General features: G+C 41.2%; 2 protein-coding genes across 8 annotated transcripts in view; one reads left to right on the top strand and one right to left on the bottom strand.

Moving 5' to 3' along the window:
- The window catches only part of LOC128348793 (uncharacterized), an 85,503-nt gene extending 74,794 nt beyond the window's left edge, over nt 1-10,709 (top strand). For both annotated transcript variants that reach the window (XM_053304444.1, XM_053304443.1), the window contains exons 4-6: nt 658-718; nt 8,119-8,713; nt 8,927-10,709. In XM_053304444.1, coding sequence (XP_053160419.1) covers nt 8,512-8,713; nt 8,927-10,533 — 1,809 coding nt within the window. In that variant the 5' untranslated portion in view covers nt 658-718; nt 8,119-8,511 and the 3' untranslated portion in view covers nt 10,534-10,709. The remainder of the gene's footprint in view (nt 1-657; nt 719-8,118; nt 8,714-8,926) is intronic.
- The window catches only part of ANKRD10 (ankyrin repeat domain 10), a 39,599-nt gene extending 25,252 nt beyond the window's left edge, over nt 1-14,347 (bottom strand). Inside the window, exons 1-4 of one of the 6 annotated variants that reach the window (XM_053304447.1) lie at nt 13,961-14,054; nt 13,106-13,274; nt 4,918-5,070; nt 1,538-1,629 (exon numbers count right to left, since the gene is read on the bottom strand). In XM_053304447.1, coding sequence (XP_053160422.1) covers nt 1,538-1,629; nt 4,918-5,070; nt 13,106-13,147 — 287 coding nt within the window. In that variant the 5' untranslated portion in view covers nt 13,148-13,274; nt 13,961-14,054. Of the gene's footprint in view, nt 1-1,537; nt 1,630-4,917; nt 5,071-13,105; nt 13,275-13,351; nt 13,636-13,680; nt 13,830-13,960 lie in introns of those variants that run through there. The other 5 variants (XM_053304446.1, XM_053304449.1, XM_053304450.1 and 2 more) reach the window with 5 other exon arrangements.
- Nucleotides 14,348-20,421: the final 6,074 nt, after the last annotated feature.

Below are 20,421 nucleotides of genomic sequence, written 5' to 3'. Positions count from 1 at the left end.
ACCTGTCCTAGAGTCTTATCTAGAAATGTAAGCACAAATAGGAATTAAGAGGGGAAAGCCATAGGAAAGTTGGCTGGGTTAAATTCTTTCAAACGAGTGTTGATAAACCTTTTGAATGGAGAGGTGGTCTTGTGGTAGCAAGAATGAATTGTCCCTTTTGCTAAGCAGGTTCTGCCCTGATTTGCATTTGAAAGGGAAACTACATGTGAGTGCTCCAAGACATTTGGGACCACTCTGGGAAAAGCATCTGCATGCTTGCATGCAGAAAGTTCCAAGTTCCCTCCCTGGCACCTCCAAGATAGGGCTGAGAGAAACTCCTGCTTGTGACCTTGGAGAACCCACTGCCAGTCTGTGTAGACAATATTGAGCTAGATGGATCAAGGATTTGACTCGGTATAAGGCAGCTTCCCATGTTTGTATGATGTAGAGCAAGCAGAACAATTTTACATCAACTGTCAAAAATGCTGTGTACCGTGCAACACAATTCTTATACAAGCCAAACACTGTTTTATTAGACTATGTTATTTTATTTCAAAAGTCATGTCAAAATGGTTGACTAGAAACATCAAGATTATAGAAATTAACCATTCAAGAATGTATCTGATAATTGAGCTTTCAAATTTCAGTCCCAACAAATAAAATACGGCTTTATTTTAGGCATCCACAGTTGAAAACTTAACACGACAAGGGGAACAAGAGAGAACTTACCAAGTTTCAGGTAAGACCCAAATTTACCAAGTCCAAAAGCTTTTATGAGACTAATTAAACTGAAGACATAATTTTAGCAAGACCATTGTGTTCAATAATTTATAAAAGATTTAAGAGAACTTAAGGCATCTCTTGATTAAGTGTAAATATTAACAGATTCATTAAATGGAAACCAAAGGGTTAAACAAGCAGCGAATTCTTATTTCACTAAACTAAAAAGGTTATACTTCAGATTAAGGTACAAAATACTATTTAAATAATCAAACTAGCTGTAAGAGAAAATGCTCATGTCATTATGTATATGATAAGCCATATAGCTTATACTCAACATTTCTAGTGAATACTGCATCCAATTTGTCCATGCTGTATGTTGTCATTGTTTGTGAGATTTTCTGAATGTTTTGTAGAACATAAAACCTTTAAAGAAAAAGTTAAAGTACAAGAACAGAACTTACTACCAAAAAGTACTGATCATGCATGCCTAAAACTCTATTCTGACAAATAATTAGCTGGTTTTTCTGTCATATTTTAAAGGCAGCTATATAGCTTAAAATTTTAAGATACAGGCTTATTCTAGAAAGCGCAATTAATAGTATTAATTCAAAAATACACTAAGTGCTTCATGTATGAAACACTGAAATCACTTAAAAGTGTAAAATTACTAAACATGTCAAGGATGTGGAGCTTAATGAATTCAACATGTCTAGTTGAAATTATCTCAAAGAAGCTGCCTGTTCTGTTTTTATTAGTTAGTTATTATTTAGGATTACTGCTCTATGTTAGTTAACTAGACACACATCTACTAAGAACATGCCAAAATCTTACTTACTCTATTTGAGCTCCATGAGCCACAAGGGCACTTATGGACTCCATACTACCAGACCGGGCTGCTTTGTGAATAGGAGTTTCACCAACATAATCCTGGGGGGAAATTGTAACAGATTAGTACCAAACAAGAATGACTTGAAGCAGGGATTTTTGGACTGAGTATAATAAATTGATAACAGCAGAATCCTTACCAATTCTATAGTCACATTGTCTTAACCAATAATGTAGATCAAGTGTGCAAATAATTTGAGGACAGGAAAATGTCAGTCATGGTCAAAAAGCCAGTCATCGCTGGATAATTTGTGACAGTCTACTTAGGGCTGCTGACAACATGGCATCTCCCTTTCCCCTCAGCTGGAACTGTGCATGCTCTGCTCTACTTTAGTTACCAGTATTGGCAATGTCACGATGTACCCCCTCGCGCTGCAGTGAGAACGTGCGCAGATCGGATGTTACAGGAAGGGGATGCGATATAGGATCCTTGCCCTGAGAATCAGACATGGAACACTCAGAGAGGGAAACCAACCAACATGTCCCCATCCTGGGAGACATAATTGGATACAGTAAAATTAATACCAAAGTTTCTTTTTTTCCAAAACTTCCCACTCTTGCACAGAGGATAGGGAAGGGGGAAGAGAAAAGAACTAGCCTGACAAGAACCAAAATAGTGATATTTGCAAGAGCTCCTTCCAAGTGCTACCAGTCCAGAGCAAGACAGGACCGGAACTGGGGCTTGGGTGTCAGTTACCTAGGTATATGAACTAGCCTAAAATTTGACTGGCACTGTCTTGGAGCATGAGGTGGCTGATAACCCAGTGTTGAGGATGACCTCTCAATGCCATGGAAAAGATAAAGAGCAAAAGAAAAAAGAGCAAAGAAGGAACAGGAGCCAGAGCATCTGACTTGACTGTCATTGTGTGGAAGCAGAGTTGTATCCAGGACTACTGGCTTTCAAGTTCTGACTAGGCCAGGGCTATGTGGATAGTGGGCAGTGGCAATAGAAAGGAGCAGACTTGGCTTGCTGTGAAGGATGTGAACAAATTTCAGCCACAACCAGAACCAGATACTTTTGCTGTAAAAAGTATAGTTCTTCCCAGTCATCTTCCTGTTCCTGACCTTTGCAGTCTCTTTTTTTTGCTGTTTTGGTTTTCTTGTGATGATTTTTATCCATTGTCCTCTTTGTGTAGCAGTTACCATTTCCAGTTTTGTTTTCAAATAACTGCCCATTGTCTCCTCATATTCTATTGTTCTAGTTCCTGGTTTTTCATTTTCCCTCAGTCTATCAAATGCTCATTTTCAACTGGGCCATCTTTATTGCTTGCTAAAAATATAAGGGTTCAATTTTGCCTCCACCCACCTCCTTGTCACTTAACAAAACAGGATCACTGTGATGCAAGAAAGAAATATTTAGTTTTTGATAGTAAGCCTCATTACAACTGGTTTTGTTTTTGTTTAACTTCCAAGTCTTCAGTGCCATGCACTTACCTAAATATCTGTTGAACAAAGCAAAAATTATTCCTTAGTGAATACAAATAGGATTAAGCCAAGTCTCTGCCCTGAGATTCAGACATGGGACCCTCCAAAAGGGATGCCCCCCAACATGTCCCCCATATGGGAAGACTCCATAGCAGGAGGATAAAATGTTACCCAAAATAAATATATAGGAACTAAAAGCAATACCCATTTTGCCAAATTCCTAAACAGAAAAAACTGATTAAATAATTTGTAAAACAACAACATAAACGACTCCCTTCCCATCCTTGCACACTGAGGAAAAGAGGAGAGTGAAGAACTAGAGAAATTGAGCAGGAGCTCTTTCCTGAAGCTGTCTACTGGAACAAGACAGGACCAGAACTGGGGCTTGACTGATACCTAGCTGAGTTACAGGAAATAGCCTAACTCAAGTTTGATTGGTCCTGTCTCGGAGAAGCTGATAACCCAGAACAAAGGATGACCTCCCTATACCATGGAAAAAGTGAATCAGTGTTGCTTTTCCACTCCCCCAGGCAGAGATGTGAGTTTTCTGAGAGAAAAAATCCATGCATTTTTTTTGCTATTTGCATTATTTTTTCCTCAGAAAGTTTTACTACACAAAGTATAGATAGATGCCCTAAATAGATTGTGATCCAATCTGGCATGTTATTTGACCTATACATTTAGCAAGGAAACTGTACACTGTAAATTTTTTCAAGTAGCAGAACTCAATAATTGATTAGGGAAGAGAAATAAAGACACTTGTGATTTAAATATTACATGCAGACCTTGTTATATGCGGAAACATTATTCCCCGGGGGAGTGTGCATGTTTGAGTCTGGGAACCTAATAGACTCAATGCCTTATTATCCACAGTTTTGTTACCCGCAGTAATCTGCAGGAATGGAACCCCCACGGATAATGAGGTCTGCCTGTCTACAGAAACAAATTCAAAGCTTTATGTGAAAAGAAGTTCAGAAATGGAAATATTTCCATGAAAAATGTTTAACCCTGCAGGGCAGACAGTAACCATTGAAGCCCCCAGTTAAACTTCAGGAAAAAAATGCAAGGGGGGAGAAAAAGATGAGGAACCACATGTCTAGATAAATTTTGGGATTTGATACAAGACCACTTGAGGACAGCTGGTCTTGTGGTAGCAAGCATGACTTGTCCCCATAGCTAAGCAGGGTCTGCCCTGGTTGCATATGAATGGGAGACTTGATGTGTGAGCACTGCAAGATATTCCCCTCAGGGGATGGAGCCGCTCTGGGAAGAGCGGAAGGTTTCAAGTTCCCTCCCTGGCTTCTCCAAGATAGGGCTGAGAGAGATTCCTGCCTGCAACCTTGGAGAAGCTGCTGCCAGTCTGTGAAGACAATACTGAGCTAGATAGACCAATGGTCTGACTCAGTATATGGTAGTTTCCTATGTTCCACTTTAATGCTGTTTATTGAGCATCAAAGCAAGTAACCCAATTAGTTAAGGTAAATTTAATATAGCAACTACGCATATTTTCCCATCCAGGTTTCAGATTTATTAAGATTAAGAGACACTGTTGTCATATTAAACACACACTGACTAAACTTATAGTTGGTTCTACTCAAATGGCAACACTTCAGTGCTTAAAGCATAAAAGACCTTCAGATACTTAGGGTTTAGATTTACTGATGACCAATACAGTGTGTGTGTTTGCAATTTCCTTATAAACCATCCTTCCTATCTTCTACTGTCATTTATAGTTTTATCTGGATTCCAAGCATTCTGAGGATGTTCTACATGAAAACGTACATAAGAGTACACATTTAGGCTACAGAAGCCATAAACCTGTAGGCATTAATGAACGTTTCCAAGCATAAATCATTTCAGAACCACAGCATAAGATTTAAAAAACAAGGAACTCCAAATAGATACCTGTTTGTTTATGTTGGCTCCTGACTGAATTAACCAGATGAGGCACTGAGGATGTCCTCCAAAAGCAGCAATGTGTGCTGGTGTTTGGGCAAAACGTGTTGTACAGGCATTTACAGTTGCTCCCTCTCTCACTAACTGCATTAAGCACTCCAACTTTAAAAGGAAACAAAGGAGATAAGAGTACAAGTTTAATTATACATCATATAAAACCTGGATAAAATCTATCTATGTGGTTACTAAGAGTTGACACTGACCTGACAGCACTTAATCAAAACCCAACATCATGTACAATTATTGGTGTTTGTGGCCAATGACTGTTTACTACAAAGCCACTCAAATGTTATCTAAAAGCTTTCAGCTCACAAGACAACACTTTTTCAGGTTTATGAACCTGAACATTCAAATTCTCAAAACTCAGGTAGGTAGACTTTAATGTCCTCCCTTATGAAAATAACTTGGCACCAGTATTTTCTATCACATTTTTCTTTATGCTTTGTCAATATTTACTGTAAATATTGTATCGCTCCTCTCCTGGTTTTTACCTTAATAAAAACAAAAAAAACTGCTGTATGGCAATGGCAGTAAACTGGAGGTGTGTGTAAGGGCAAACTTTTCCCCTTTGCCTGGGGTACGGCAGCAGCAGCTACAGTGAGGGTGGGGTATGTGTGAGGAGAATCCTCCCGCTTTGAATTAAAAAACCCACCGCTATGCGGTGGCAGCAGTAGCTGCTGCGGTGGGGGTGATTGCAGGGAGGGTGGGGGGCAGGGGAAAGGGCCTCCTGTGCCCGGAGAGTGACTTCCCTTACGAGGGGAAGTGATTACAGGGAAGGTGGAGGGCAGGAGGGAAGAGTGCCTCCTGTTACCGGGATGGAGGGCAGTGAGCTCCTTCCAGCTCCCCTCCCTCCTCCCAAGTGACTGCACGGGCCAATTGCTTCTTGCTAAGCAGCCCATTCCAGCCTTCCTCTTCCTTCTGGAGGAAGCAGAGAGACTCTGGGAAGAGGGAGGGAGCTGAAAAAAGCTCAGCGCCCTCCATTCTGGTAACAACTCTCCCCACCCCTGCAGGTGCCACACCTCATCCCACCCTCCCTCCCTGGGTAAAAGGTAAACTCTCCCCTCCTTGCCCCCACCCCCAGTAAAGGGGCAGAAATTTTTTAAAGAGAGGGCCTTGCAATGGGAAGGGGGTGTCCGAAGCCCTTCAGGTCCAGGCTCCAAAATTACCTAGGTGTATCAGTGCCAATAGCTCAGGGCAGAAACTTGCCATGCAGTGTCAGTTTATAAAGCTGTTTGCATTTTCTTACATTGACAAAAGGATTTCAAAAGGTCAAGAGAGTATGAAGACCATATACATGAATATATTAAAGTTAAAACCACAAACATACTCTTTTGGTGTGAGAAAAGTGGCGATTCTCTTCATTTAGCAGGGGAGAACAACTGGCCCTATCCATCCTCAGCACAGCATCCCTCCAGTGGTGGCAGGGTGGATTTGATTTAAAACAAACTGATTTAAATCACGATTTAAATCACTAGCAGGGTGGATAAAAATAAAAAAAATCCGATTTAAATAAAAAAAATTGGATTTTTTTTATTTAAATCAGATTTTTTTTATTTTTATCCACTGCTAGTGATTTAAATCGTGATTTAAATCAGTTTGATTTAAATCAAATCCACCCTGAGTGGTGGTTGCTGGTGTATATCTTATGTTTCCTTTTTAGATTGTGAGCCCTTTTATTCATTTTATATCTATGTAAACCCCTTTAGTAACTTTTGCTGAAAAGCGGTATATAAATATTCATCCTATTCCTATTTTGCTATAGTCATGGCTAGATTACCAAGAACTGCAAACTCAGTCTCCTCACATATTACAGACATGGATTACAGCTAGATCTCATCACTGAAACAAATGGATAAGTAATCAATAAAATTACTAAACTGAATATTACTTTTGTAAAAATCCCAAGCCCAGTCCCCCTGAGAGGAGACTACAGTTTAGTCACACCTCTCTGAGCCTCATGGGCTGACTGGGTTTACATTAAAAAAAAAACCTCTGGCAGATAGTCTCACTTACACCAAGTGTTCCTTAATTTATAGTTACCTCTGACTGGGATGGGAACGCTAAAACTTCCAGTCTCCTCTTTACTTTGCTAGCAGGCAAATATAAAAGCGTGGTTCCACTTGTATATGTTTAAGTAGGGAAGTAGCAGGCTTTGCTATCCTGTTCGATGGCATGTGAAACTAGAGGCTTCCCCTCCCCCTCTCCCTGAGCCATGCAAACTCTCATAGGGCTTGTAAAATCAAAGAAAACAGTTTATTGATTTTTTTTTTAAGTATAAGCCAATTCAGGATTTCAGGCGTAGCTCTTGCAAATAATATTAGCAATAAAATATTAGCAACATATAAACGTATGTTTTAAAATAAGCTTAAAATTAAATCTGAAACAAACAACATACTTGTAGGAAGTTATTCTGCCAGAATAATGAATGAAAGCTGAAGCACAAAGAGTGAAACCTCAGAATTAAAACACAATGTATTATTTCAAGTGCAAGATTAAATGAAAAACCTCCCATTACTTTAATCTGCCTGTTAAGTAGGGTGAAGACACTTTTTAGAACTGAACAGTAATTAAAAATAAAAGCTGGCCTCCAGAAATAGACGCAGTAATCAACATTATGTGTAAATGTAAATATTCACTGTGTTGCGGGTTGTTTCCTGCAAGTCACTGAGCTTGGGGGGGGGGGGCGGGCGGAGGAGAGGGTTCAATTTAATACACAATAAAGACAATATGGAGGACAATTTTTAGTTACAATAATCTTCCCTCACCATCCTATTTTACATTTCTGGATTAAACATTGCACAATATGAGGAAAACAAGTCAAATGAATTTCTAGAAAGTTTGGTTCCTCACAGGGTGGATAAAAATCAATGATTTTTTTAAAAAAATCAGATTTTTTTTTATTTAAATTGGATTTTTTAAAATAAAATGCTTTTTGAGGAAAATATGTTACCATCCAAAGGTTATTCCATCATGAAATAAAGATTAGTTTTTTAATTATGTAGAATAAGGCTGCATATGTTTAATCTTTTTGGTAAATAAATTCCATTAATCCATTCACAATGTCATGCTCTTCCAGAGGTTTCTGTAAGATTATTGGGCAGTTTCTCTGCCTACAAGATATTATCACAGATGCTTGGTTTACTTTTGCAGTTCTCAAAACTGAATTTGACTCAGCAGAGATCACATGCCTCTTCTTCACAGCAAAAATGTTATGACATGAACAGAGTTGAGAAAAAGACCTTAATCCTATTGTTCTACAAACCTATGAATACAGAATCAACCCCTTCAGTGCTAAGTTTCAAGAAGTTCAGTGAAATAGAATAGAAACAATATTTTTCTGATTGTTTGGAGTGGAATAGATCTGCACAAGAAGAAAGTGAAACTAAGTGTGAGGAGGGAGGGGCAAGCAGACAAGCAGTACAAAATGAAAGTGAAACTTTCTGAGCACAATACTGCATAGCCACAGACAGACAAGTCTTTGGATCTTTTTGTGTGTATGACCTGAGGTTTATCACATTCTTTCCTTGGAGGAAAAAACCTATAATGGCAGCAGGCCGTAAAAGAGACCCAGTTTGGCAATATTTTAATGAAGTTCCTTTACCTATCGGTAAGGCAGGCATGCGTGCAAAATGCAAACACTGCAACAAAGAAATGCAAGGCCTGGTGGCCCGAATGAGGCAACATCATGAGAAGTGCTGTGATGAAGATGACCAAAGAAACACATTTGAACAGGCAGGATCTTCAGGTTGGTAAACATTTTTATTGAATCATATAATATTTCTAAAGACTGCCTTGAACTGTCATGTTTGAGCAAAATTATATTTTTTATTATTACTGCATGTTACTGTCATTTGGTACAGTTATGAAGAAAAGCAAATATTCCTTTTGGGGCAGTGCTGTGTACAATAAGCAGAAATTGTATAAACAATAAAATAACAGCATTGACTTTTTTGTTTAGGGGAATTCATGGATTCTGGAAACTATCCACCTTCAAGATCACCATCCTCCTGTTCTACAGTTTCAGAGTTATCCATCCAGGATAGTGCTTCATTAGCATCATCATCAGACACCCACAGCCACATATCACTATTACCTAAAAGAAAGAAAAAATCCTTCCCTCCTGGAACCACCATAGATAAGTTTGTGGTAAAAACTAGCAGATTAGAAAAAGTGTTAATTGATGAAAAAATTGCCCAGTTTGTTTATGCAACGAACTCTTCTTTCCATCTGACTGAGAACCCACATTTCATTAATATGGTTCAGTCACTGAGACCAGGATACAGTCCACCCAGCAGAGCAGATGTTGCAGGGAAACTGCTGGATAAAGTGTATGACAGAGAAATGGAGCAATGTGCTACAGCTCTGGAGGGTAGAATTGTTAACCTAGGTATTGATGGGTGGAGTAATGTCCACAATGATCCTATTGTATGTGCTTGTATAACAACAGAAGGGAAAGTCTTCCTTGCACAAACAATTGATACGTCAGGAAATGCACACACAGCAGAATACTTACAAGAAGTGGCAGTAAAAGCTATAACAACATGTGAACAAAAATTCAAATGTCTAGTACGCAGTTTGGTCACAGACAATGCTGCAAATGTATCCAAGATGAGAAGAAATTTAGAAGAGCAGGAAGGGAATACAAAGCTAATAACATATGGTTGCAGTGCTCATTTGCTGCACCTCTTAGCCAAAGCCTTAAGTGTTCCAGAAATAAAGACTAATGTTGTTGAAATTGCTAAATACTTCCGTAACAATCACTTTGCTGCAGCAGCTCTGAAAAGGATGGGTGGAACCAAGCTAACACTCCCACAAGATGTTAGATGGAACTCTGTGGTTGACTGTTTTGAGCAGTATATCAAGAACTGGCCTATTCTGATGACAGTTTGTGAACAAAATCGAGATAAAATAGATGGCACTGTCACAGCCAAAATCCTCAACATTGGGCTTAAGAGAAATGTTGAACATATGCTGAGCATCCTGAAACCCATCTCTGAATCTTTAAACAAAATACAGAAAAATAGCTGTTTTATTGCTGATGCTGTTGAAATTTGGAAGGAACTGAGTGAACACTTAAAAACAGAACTACACATGGACAGAATTAAATTACAAGCATTAAAAAAACGAATGGGACAAGTACTGTCTCCAGCTCATTTTTTGGCAAATATTGTCAATATCCAGTACCAGGGTCAAAACTTAAGTGCTGAGGAAGAGGAGTTAGCTATGACATGGGTATCCAGCAATCATCCATCTGTAATGCCAACTATAATAAACTTCAAAGCTAAGGGGGAACCATTCAAGAAATATATGTTTGCTGAAGATATTTTAAAGAAAGTCACACCAGTGAACTGGTGGAAGTCACTTAAGCACTTGGATTTAGAGACTGTTCAAGTAATGATTTCACTTTTAACAGCAGTAGCTTCTTCTGCAGGCGTTGAAAGAATATTCTCTTCCTTTGGATTCATTCATTCTAAATTGAGAAATCATTTGGGACCCGATAAAGCAGGAAAGCTTGTTTTTCTTTTCCAGATTATGAACAAAGAAGAAGATGAAGATGACGAATGAGCTACAGAGGACAGTATATAAGTTTTTCATGTGTAGGCTGGGCTGACAGTCTAAGTTTCTTAAAATATATATATTTTGTTTAGCCAAATTAGTTAACAAACATGGATGTTTGTTTAAGCAAATAACATATGCTGTAATGTTATTGTTTCAGTTGAATAAATCTATTTAAATTGTTATTATTAAGGTAATGATTATTTTTCTCCTTCCTAAGTACAACAGAAAAGTTGTCCAAATATGAATGATTAACCTATTAAACTGGGGATAAAAAAACTAATATGAAAAGTTGTTATTCTAAAAATCTTCATCTACTTGCATATTAAAGTTATACCAGCAAGAATTAGTCTTTATGTAGAAAACTATGATTTAAATCAAGCCTTACTGACTAGTGATTTAAATCGTGATTTAAATCGTGAATTAAATCAGTTTGATTTAAATCAAATCCACCCTGGTTCCTCCTCAAGAAACATTCACATATTTTCACCGCTCCTCATGGTTCCCTCTGAAAGGGATTCCCAGATGTTCAACTCCCAGAATCTCCAGCTGCAATGACTTTTGATTGGGGATTATGGGAGTTGTAGTCAACAACATCTGGGAATCCTTGTTAGAGGGAACACTGCTCTCCTCCCCTATTTTCCATGGGTTACAAACAGGCAAAAACACTCAAATGACGCATCACGGACACAGAGTGCCAAAATGATTTAGACAGAGATACAGGAAGACCCCCCTACTCGGAACTCCTGTGCCACTGTGATTCTGGGCAAGTTGAAACAGAGAATGTCCTCCTCCATTGCCCATTCTACAAAGACATTTATATCGCCCTCATCCTTCTGCTATTAATCAAGTCCCCAGGTCACTCAAGTCAATTCTATGGCTCTCTCCTGCTCGCCGACTCCAACCCTGTTATCACACAAAACACTGCCAAGTTCTGCAAAGCAGCATGTAAAATTTGTTGGGTCCTGACAGCCAGCAAGAATTAAGCAGGCCCAAAACAGTTTAGTTTAAAACCTCATAGCATTTTATAGTTTTACAGATTGATTTTAAGATTTGTAACTACGTAAACTTTTTATACAGTCTCACCCACTTTACCCAGTTTTAAGATAGCTCACCACAGTTTAACAGTAGCTGTATAACACTGTATAGTTTTTAACCTCTCTACTCTCACAGTTCTAGGCATAGCCTGTTTTAAAGCCGTTTTAATGTAATCTACTTTATGCTGGCCAGAGACCATAACAAAAATTGTTTGACTGACTGACATATTTTCACCACCACAATAGGCTCAGTGGATTTTTAGAGATAACTGCAACAGAAAACCCACTACTGCCAAGAAAACCAGGAGCCAAAATATGAGAGAGCACTAATTAACCTTGATCTACTATCAGGGGACAATCAGGCTCAGACTGGCATCCTTAAGTACCCATTACGCTCAAAACCCAACGCCCTCCCAACATACATTCCACTGCCCTCTCAGAGCCCCCAGTCCGGCCCTGGGGACAATTCTTCTGTAAGGTTTATTGCTATCAAACACAAGCAAAGACCTGCTTGCAATCTGAACAAATACTCCAAATGACTTTGTTGCCATAATAAACACAACAAAAAAGAAAAGAAAGAAAAAGAGAAAGGACAGACTGCAGGTGTTTGGAAGCTCAATTGCCATAAATGGGTGGCTAAGAGCTCTTAGAACAAAGTGACAAAAATCTCAAGGGGAAAGATGAGAGACAGATGACATTTGGCAAAAAAGCCCATCAAATTAGTAATTACTTTTACCCAACACCATGAGTAGACAATGGGAGGTGCAGTAGGGGAAAACAGACACACTATAATGATCTCTCTACCCATTAGTTCACACAGCACCTACATATTGGAAAAAACCAACAAGAAAAGGCTTGAGATTCATGGATCTGCCAAAAGCTGTGTAGGAGGGGATTGGTAAAATAGTTTATCTCTGAGGAAGGATGGGCAGTTATGATACAGAGCCCCAAGATCACTACTATATTTAGTGATCTAAATATACCGTACAGGCGAGGAGGGTAATCACTCAGTTATTGTGTAGGAGGGGACCACTAGGCTTCATCTGTCTTCCCTCTTATTTGATGGAGAAAGGCAGGAAAGAGTAAGAAGGTTATTGATCTCTGTGTTGTGTGTGGAGGAGACACTGACCACCCTCAGTTCCTGAATCAAGAATGAAGAAAAGTGCAAATGTAGAGAGATAAGCTGTGGGAGAATTTTTTATTTTTAAAATTTATTTGTACATTTATATCCCACTCTTCCTCCAAGGAGCCCAGATAAACATGGTTATGTTTATCCTCACAACCACCCTGTGAGGTAGGCTAGGCTGAGAGGGCAGTGACCGGCCTAGAGTCACCCACTCACTGAGTTTCATGGCTGAGTGGGGGTTTGAACTTGGATCTCCCCAGTCTTGGTCCGACACTCTCTAACCACTACACCCTCTGCTGCATGCTCTTTTAAAACTATTACTGCAAGGTCCCCAATTGAACACATTCTATAAGCACAAGGCAGACGAATCATGTAAGGTTTTGCCCAGTTTTTTTAAAATTTAGCTTAGCTAGCACACCTGGTGGTTCATGGTTTGTTGTTGTTGTTTAATCCCCACCATACCCAGAAAGATGTAAGACTCCAACCAACTACTTTGACAACAGGATGGGTTTGGTGAAAAGTTGTGTGTTCTTAGGAGTGGCAATTCAGACCAGAAGACACAGAGACCGAGTGCATTTTTCAGCCTCCTGTAGGGTCAGAAAATGATACACGGAAGAGAGAATATATTTCAGGTTGTGCGGATATTGTGGCATGAACAACACACCATCTCCAATAAAGCCAACCCACAGATCAGGAAAACGCTCTCCGCGGTTTCTGCGGGGCAACTCTGAGAGAAGGGATACGCTCGCTCGCTCGCTCAGCCTCCTTCACGCGGACACATAACGGCCTTGGCAACCTAAAGAAAGCAGCCTCGCCTCACCGGGTTTCGACAGTGGTGATGACGGCTACCTCGAGAGGTTAGCAGGGGCCGCGCAACCACCACCCGTTTAAAAACGCGCGCGCGCCCGTCGCGGGATCTCCCTCGCAAGAGCGCCTCCTCCCTCTCTTTCCCCCGAGGAAGCCTCTCGAGGCAGGCGGCGGCCCGAGACGTACATCTCTACTACGTGGAATGGCCGCTTCCCTCTGCTCTTCCTCCCCCGCCCCACTCGGGGAGACCCCGCTGGGGTGAACAAGGCGGAATAGGCGCTCTAAGATGGCGCCGGCGCTTCCCGCCGCTGCTACCTACAAACGACCCCGGAGCACCGCAGCTGAAGGCGCTCGTGGACCGCAGCCAGGGGCGGCGCGCCTTGGGCGGTCTCCGTTAGCCTCCCCGCGGGAGCGAGTGATGCGGGGCGGACGACTCGGCGGCTCCCTGCCCCCACCCCGGCTTTACCTTTCCGAAATGCGCGGCCCAGTGGATGGGGGTCCACCCGTAGAAGGAGTCCTCGGCTGCCAGGTCTTCGCGGGGCGCGCTCTGCAGCAGAGCGCACAAAGCCGGCAAGTCGCCGTCGCGACAGGCGCGGTGCAGAGGGAAGCGCAGGGTCAGCAGCTCTTCGCTGGAGAAACCTGCCTCCGGACCGGATCCCAGCGACATGGCGGCAGCTCCAAAGGGCGGCGGCGACGGCAGGCAGAGAGAGAAGGGTCAGGTCTGTCAGACCGAGGCCGGTTCTGTGAGGGAAAACGGCCGCCAACAGCCGAGCTCAGCTAGTCACACACAGAGAGGCTGCCAGCAAGTACCCGCCGCCGATGCCGAGCACAAAGAAACCGAGGCGGGCCTGGCGGGACTCCACCCCTACAAGAGGCGGGGCAGCGAGCGCTCGCTCGTCCTCTGTCCTCCGCCCGCCTGTGACCGAGGCGCTGGAGGTGGGGTTGCCAGAAAGTGCGCGCTCAGGCTTCAAACCGCTGCTAAGGCAGGCCAGCCCCAGCCAAGACGTGATTCTTGGATTTGAATGAAATCATTAGGGTGCGTAAAAAACACCTCCTCCGTACCCACCCTGCAGTCCTCCAAAACAACACAAATAGAGAACAATTGTTTAAATAAATGTTGTGTTCCAAACTATAACCAGTGAAATGGGGTTCGCACTGTGCGTTCAGCTATGTATATAGCTAAGTTTGATTTTGGAGTTATGTTTGGGCTCTGTGCGGTCTGATGTCCCCCCCCCCCCCCAGTCAAAATTCGCTTTAAAAGGCTCTGCAAAAAACAAATCTGTAATGGTCAGGTATGGAGTAATAAATAGATTCTAAAAGAGGCTCAAGGCCTATCTATCTAGAAATAGTACTCCGATTTGAAACGAGGGTGACTGTGGTTTTCTGTTTTTAGTGGTAAGAGGGGAAGGCATTGTGCATATGCTGAGATAATCCTTTTCTGTCAAAAATTTCATGTTTCTGGCTTGCCACTGGAAACAGGATGCAGGGAGCTGTCAAATTCTTTTGGGGGCAGGCGTTGACAAGCCTGGTCCCAGAGACTTCCCTTCCAAACTGTTTCTATAACTCTTTCCCTAGAGATGATTCACAGGAAAAATAGAAAAGACACTACTTCTGTAAAATAATTGGTAGAATGTCAATCTAACCAGTCCTGTGAAGAAGAATTTTGGAGAATTCAAAAGCCTGCTCAGTACTCGCTGACATCTTAATTGGTCCTTATAAATTCCTTTCCTTGATGTAATCTGTTTTTTGCACTGATCTCTTTCTTTCTCCCTTTTGAACATATGAAACTGCCTTATACTGTTTCAAATTCAGACCACTGGTCCATCTAGTTCAGTATTGTCGATACTGACTGGTAGCAGTACTTCATGGTCCCAAATGGTTTCCTTCTCAGCCCTGCTTGGGAATTGAACCTGGCTGGGACTTTATCTACATACAGCATATGCTCTACCACTAACTACAGCTCCCCTTCCATGGCTATTGCCACAACTGCAATAGAGGCATGTACAGTTAGAACAATTTGTTACAAACACTACTTTCTCTTATTGCACTAAGTACATGCAGTTATATCTTTGTTCCCCCATTAGTTTTTTCCACTGCTTTTTTAACTTGCTCAAATATTTGCAGAGTGGGTGGAGTGGGAGTGCAGCAAGTGTTCACAGAAGGAGCCTATTCATAAAGTCCAACAGTTCTACCTTGCCTTGTTCCTGTAAAGTTTATGAGCCCAAAGGATGAGAACCCTAGTAATAGCATATAAAGACCAGGATCAAAATGACTTTAGGACCAAAGTTCAGGTTCAACAAAAGGAAGTACTTTTTCACACAGCACATAATTCTCTGCCATGGCATGTGGTGATGGCCACTAGCTTCTATGGCTTCAAAAGGGACTTAGACAAATTCATGGAGGACAGGTCTATCAATGTCTACTAGTCTGGTGGCTATAGGCCACCTCTTGCCTCAGAGGCAAGATGCCTTTAAATACCAGTTGCAGGGGGGTTACAGCAAGAGAGAGGGCATGGCCTCACCTCTTGCCTGTGGGCTTTTCAGAGGCATTTGGTGGGCCACTCTGTGAAACAGAATGCTGGACTAGCTAGGCCTTGGGCTGTTCTTGTGACTACACCAAAGAGCTTGGGATTGCCGAATGATTTTATACTTTTTCTCCTTTTGGACAGATCTCCATGCCATATTACAAACTGCTGTTGAAATATCCTTCAGTTTTAAATGCAGTTTGCTATGTCTGGGCTTGATAAATCTCAGGCTCCAGGGAACCATGGTGTCTAAAAGTTTAATTATGTCACTCAGACTAGGATATTCAGAGATAGAGTTTATTAACATCTTTACTTGTTCCAGGCAGCCCTGTTTCTGTTCTAAGTGTATTGATTGTAAAGGAGATAAAGAGAAGTCCATTTACCCTTCCTCTCCACAATGTCTGTCACTAAGTCCTGCAATTTTGTCAAGAGTCCATTGTCTGGCTCCTACATTTCTGAACAGACTACTAGATCCAAAGAATATTTGCCAAGGCTTGTACTATGCACTGTGGAAGACTGCTCATTGAGTTAGATGTGTATTATTAATTGTGGTTCTTTGGATGCCAGTCAATATTTTTATAATTAAGCATACAGTATAAATATCATGTTCTTTTTTTAGTTGCTTTGAAGCCCAAAGCTCACCCCCACTCCCTACCAAATTATTAAATTGGTGTAACACATATTAAAAACCGTAAAGCTTCTTCTGGGATTTTACATGCGGCTTGTTCTTGTGTGTGTACAAGACTTTAAGGTCTGTGTCTGCCTGGGCAAAAGCCAAGGTTCTCATGGTTTCACCAGCTGGGTCTTTCCATCAAGACACTCCAGATAAAATTGGAAAACCTGGCAAGCCTGTAGAAGTCACTGTTCCTCTATAATGGAAAAGTTTCAAGCAACTGATAGTCGTAGTGCTGAGAATACACTGACTTCAAAAAGACCTGTAATTTTCCATTGGGAAATTCTGAATGTTGGATGGGCTTAAATGTTTTGTCTTGCTTACAATACACAAGTGTTAAAAAAACATAAACTCCCCATTCTTTGTGTTATGGCAAAGAAGCTTGGGCTTAATTTTTTCAGCCTTGGGACCTACTTTCACAAATTTCAATTCTGGAACAATTATTGTGAAAAAACAAGTGTGCTTCTATGTAATGCTACAAATAAATAACCAAATATACACTGGGAGTTCCAGGTGTGTGACTTTCTGAAAAATTGACCCATAGGCTTTACTAGTTTAGAAATTAAGAAATATATTGTATCTGGGCGGTGACAAAGTTTTATCACAGTTTTGTCACAGTGACAGCAAGACAATTTAGGCATAGGCGTAGTCTTTATTTCGGTCTTTGACTAGCATAACATCAAAATAAACAAAAACCAGTTAAGACAATCTACTCCTACAAAGTAATAAGGGATCTCTATAAAATTACCTAAACATTTTATAGTGAGTAGAAGAAGCTAAAAATTAAGACTATGAACATATACCTATATGTAAAAATTAATCAACACTGCTATAAGAATGATACTGAGTATAAAGGGAAAGGGTGCAAGACAGCAAAATTATGTGCCTAATACAGAATGGTGTTAAATCTCATTCCATATTGTATTCTATACTATGTATGGCAACAGCATATCCAACAAGTGCATATCAGGGGCTTGGAGCACCTTTTTTATGAGGCAAGGCTACAACATCTGGGGCTATTTAGTTTAGAAAAAAGACCACTGCGGAGAGACATGATAGAGGTCTATCAAATCATGCATGGTGTGGAGAAAGTTAATAGGGAAAAATTCTTCTCCCTCTCACATAACACTAAAACCAGGGGTCATCCCAGGAAATTGATTGCCAGGAAATCTAGGACCAACCACTGGAAGTACTTTTTTACACAACGCATAATCAACTTGTGGAATTCTCTGCCACAAGATGTGGTGACAGCCAACAACCTGGATGACTTTAAGAGGGGTTTGGATAACTTCATGGAGGAGAGGTCTATCATCAGCTACTAGTCGGAGGGCTGTAGGCTACCTCCAGCCTCAAAGGCAGGATGCCTCTGAGTACCAGTTGCAGGGGAGTAACAGCAGGAGAGTGTGCATGCCCTCAACTCCTGCCTGTGGCTTCCAGCGGCATCTGGTGGGCCACTGTGTGAAACAGGATGCTGGACTAGATGGGCCTTGGGCCTGATCCAGCAGGGCTATTCTTATGTTCTTAAGTGGACACAACATACATACAGGTGCTAAAGTGTTTAATTCTTATTAAACTCTAAATGAATTTTGCTAGCTATGAGGCAGAACTTGGCCACATTATAGCATCTAAAATTCTGATCTGTCAAAAGGAAATTAAGATTAAAAAAAAATTACAACCTGTACATGCGCTAATATATGGGGAGATAAGCTTATGCCCAATGTCACAATAGTACTGACAGTACAAGAGTACGTGAGTCGTTGTTTCAATCTCACCAAAGCCACGGGCAAATACGCTCTCCATATTGGATTTTTTGATATCTTCCTTCCATTACATCTGTGTGCAAGGCATTGTATTGGGCCAATATCAGAGCTCTGCGGTACTTTGGGACTGTTAACAGGTTTAAATAGTTGGCAGGGGTAAAGCTCAGAATTTGATTGCCCAAATAGATACCATCCGGAATGGAGCCCTAATCAATTTGCTGCTCCATAACATAAACTCTTTCCCTTATTTTGACTCTAGTGCTTTCATAACTCAAAGTTAGCAATGAGGTGGGCGAAAAGCCATAATGATATAGCCTTTCCTCCACTCCTTTTCCCCACCTTGAGTGATTGAAATGTCCTTTAATACAAGTGGAGCTAAACCAGTGGGATGAAAAATCAGCTTAAGCCAGAATTCTAAAATAATAATCCAAACTCTAGCCTCTACTTTGAGCAACCCTGCTTCTAGCTGTACAATAACCCTAGGCATGCAGCTGGGAACCTGAAATATATTCTTTAGGGAATTGGATTGAACCGCTTTTAGTATAGAAAAATTAAAGCATATGCCCAGCTGCACTCCGTACAAGAGCTGTGCTCAAACTTTGGCCTCAAAAAATTTAATAGCAGCAGGGATAAAGTGGGCACCCCTAGAGTGGTAATAAGATTGAATTGCTTGTGCACTCTTACTTGCATTCTGCCTTACGTATTCTCTATGCACAGATTTACAGCCAGAGGCCTGAAATACCACACCAAGGTACTTAAATTGTTTTACTTGTTCTAACTTGTACCCATTTATTGTCCAATTGTAAATTTTTGGTCTCTTCGCAAACACTAAAATCTAAGACATTTTGCTGCCTGATTCAGAGCACCAAATACTGCCCCTCCTCTTGTTTCCCTTCCTCCTCTATCTCTTTTTTCTGTTCACACTCCCAGTTCCTTCCTCCCGCTCCCAAATATTTTCCCTGCCTTCCTTTTCAAGAATGTAAAAGCAGTGTGGTGCCATTTTGCTGCCTTAACAGGAGTGGGCATTGGGTAGCTCTCGGGTTTATCTGAAGTAACTCTCCAGGAGTTGGGCAGCTTGAAAACTGCAAAAAAGAAGAAGAAAATATTTGCTTTGGATTCAATGACTAACTGTAGGCTTATCTCAGCATTGGTGTTCCACATTAGTAAAATGAACATTATTAGTTGCTTACGATCAAATCTCTGTATGACCATTTGAGGGGTTTTGCTATTACTCTGTAGATGTAATAGCTGCCATTTTGTGACTGACTCTGTGTACCAAAGTTGCCAGCTTGTGACTGGCTCCATCCCTAGAAGCTGCCATTTCATACTGGTAGCTTCTGAGGCTCTGGCAATAATAATAATAAAGTAGTTCTTATCTGCCTCCTCCTGCTCTAGCCATGGTGAGGATGCTGCTTGGTGGACAAGTGATTCCTGTAGCTCTCAATGAGACCTGCACCTGTCAACAGGTAGTTTGGCCCACTCTTCCTGAGCAAACTGCTCCAGCTGTGTCAGGTTTGAAGGGTGCCTTCTGCAGACTGCATGTTTCAGTTCTTTCCATAGATGTCCAATAGGATTTAAATCAAGGCTCATAGAAGGCCAGAATAGTCCAATGTTTTGTCCTTAGCCATTCTTGGGTGTTTTTAGCTGTGTATTTTGGGCCATTATGCTGTGACTGAGACAGAGCTTTCTGATACTGGGCAGTACGTTTTGCTCCAGAATGTCTTGAGATTTCATTGTTCCCTGCACAGACTCAAGGCACCCCATGCCAGACGCAGCAAAGCAGCCCCAAAACATAACTGAGCCTCCTCCATGTTTCACAGTAGGTATGGTGTTCTTTTCTTTGAAAGCTTCATTTTTTCATCTGTGGACATAGAGCTGATGTGATTTGCCAAAAAGCTCCAGTTTTGTCTCATCTGTCCAAAGGACATTCTCCCAGAAGCATTGTGGCTTGTCAATATGCATTTTAGCAA

Source organism: Hemicordylus capensis, chromosome 3, assembly GCF_027244095.1.
Source record: "Hemicordylus capensis ecotype Gifberg chromosome 3, rHemCap1.1.pri, whole genome shotgun sequence".
Classification (NCBI taxonomy): Eukaryota; Metazoa; Chordata; class Lepidosauria; order Squamata; family Cordylidae; genus Hemicordylus; species Hemicordylus capensis.
Note: the sequence above shows the minus strand (reverse complement) of the source record. Positions and strands in the feature narration are given on the sequence as shown.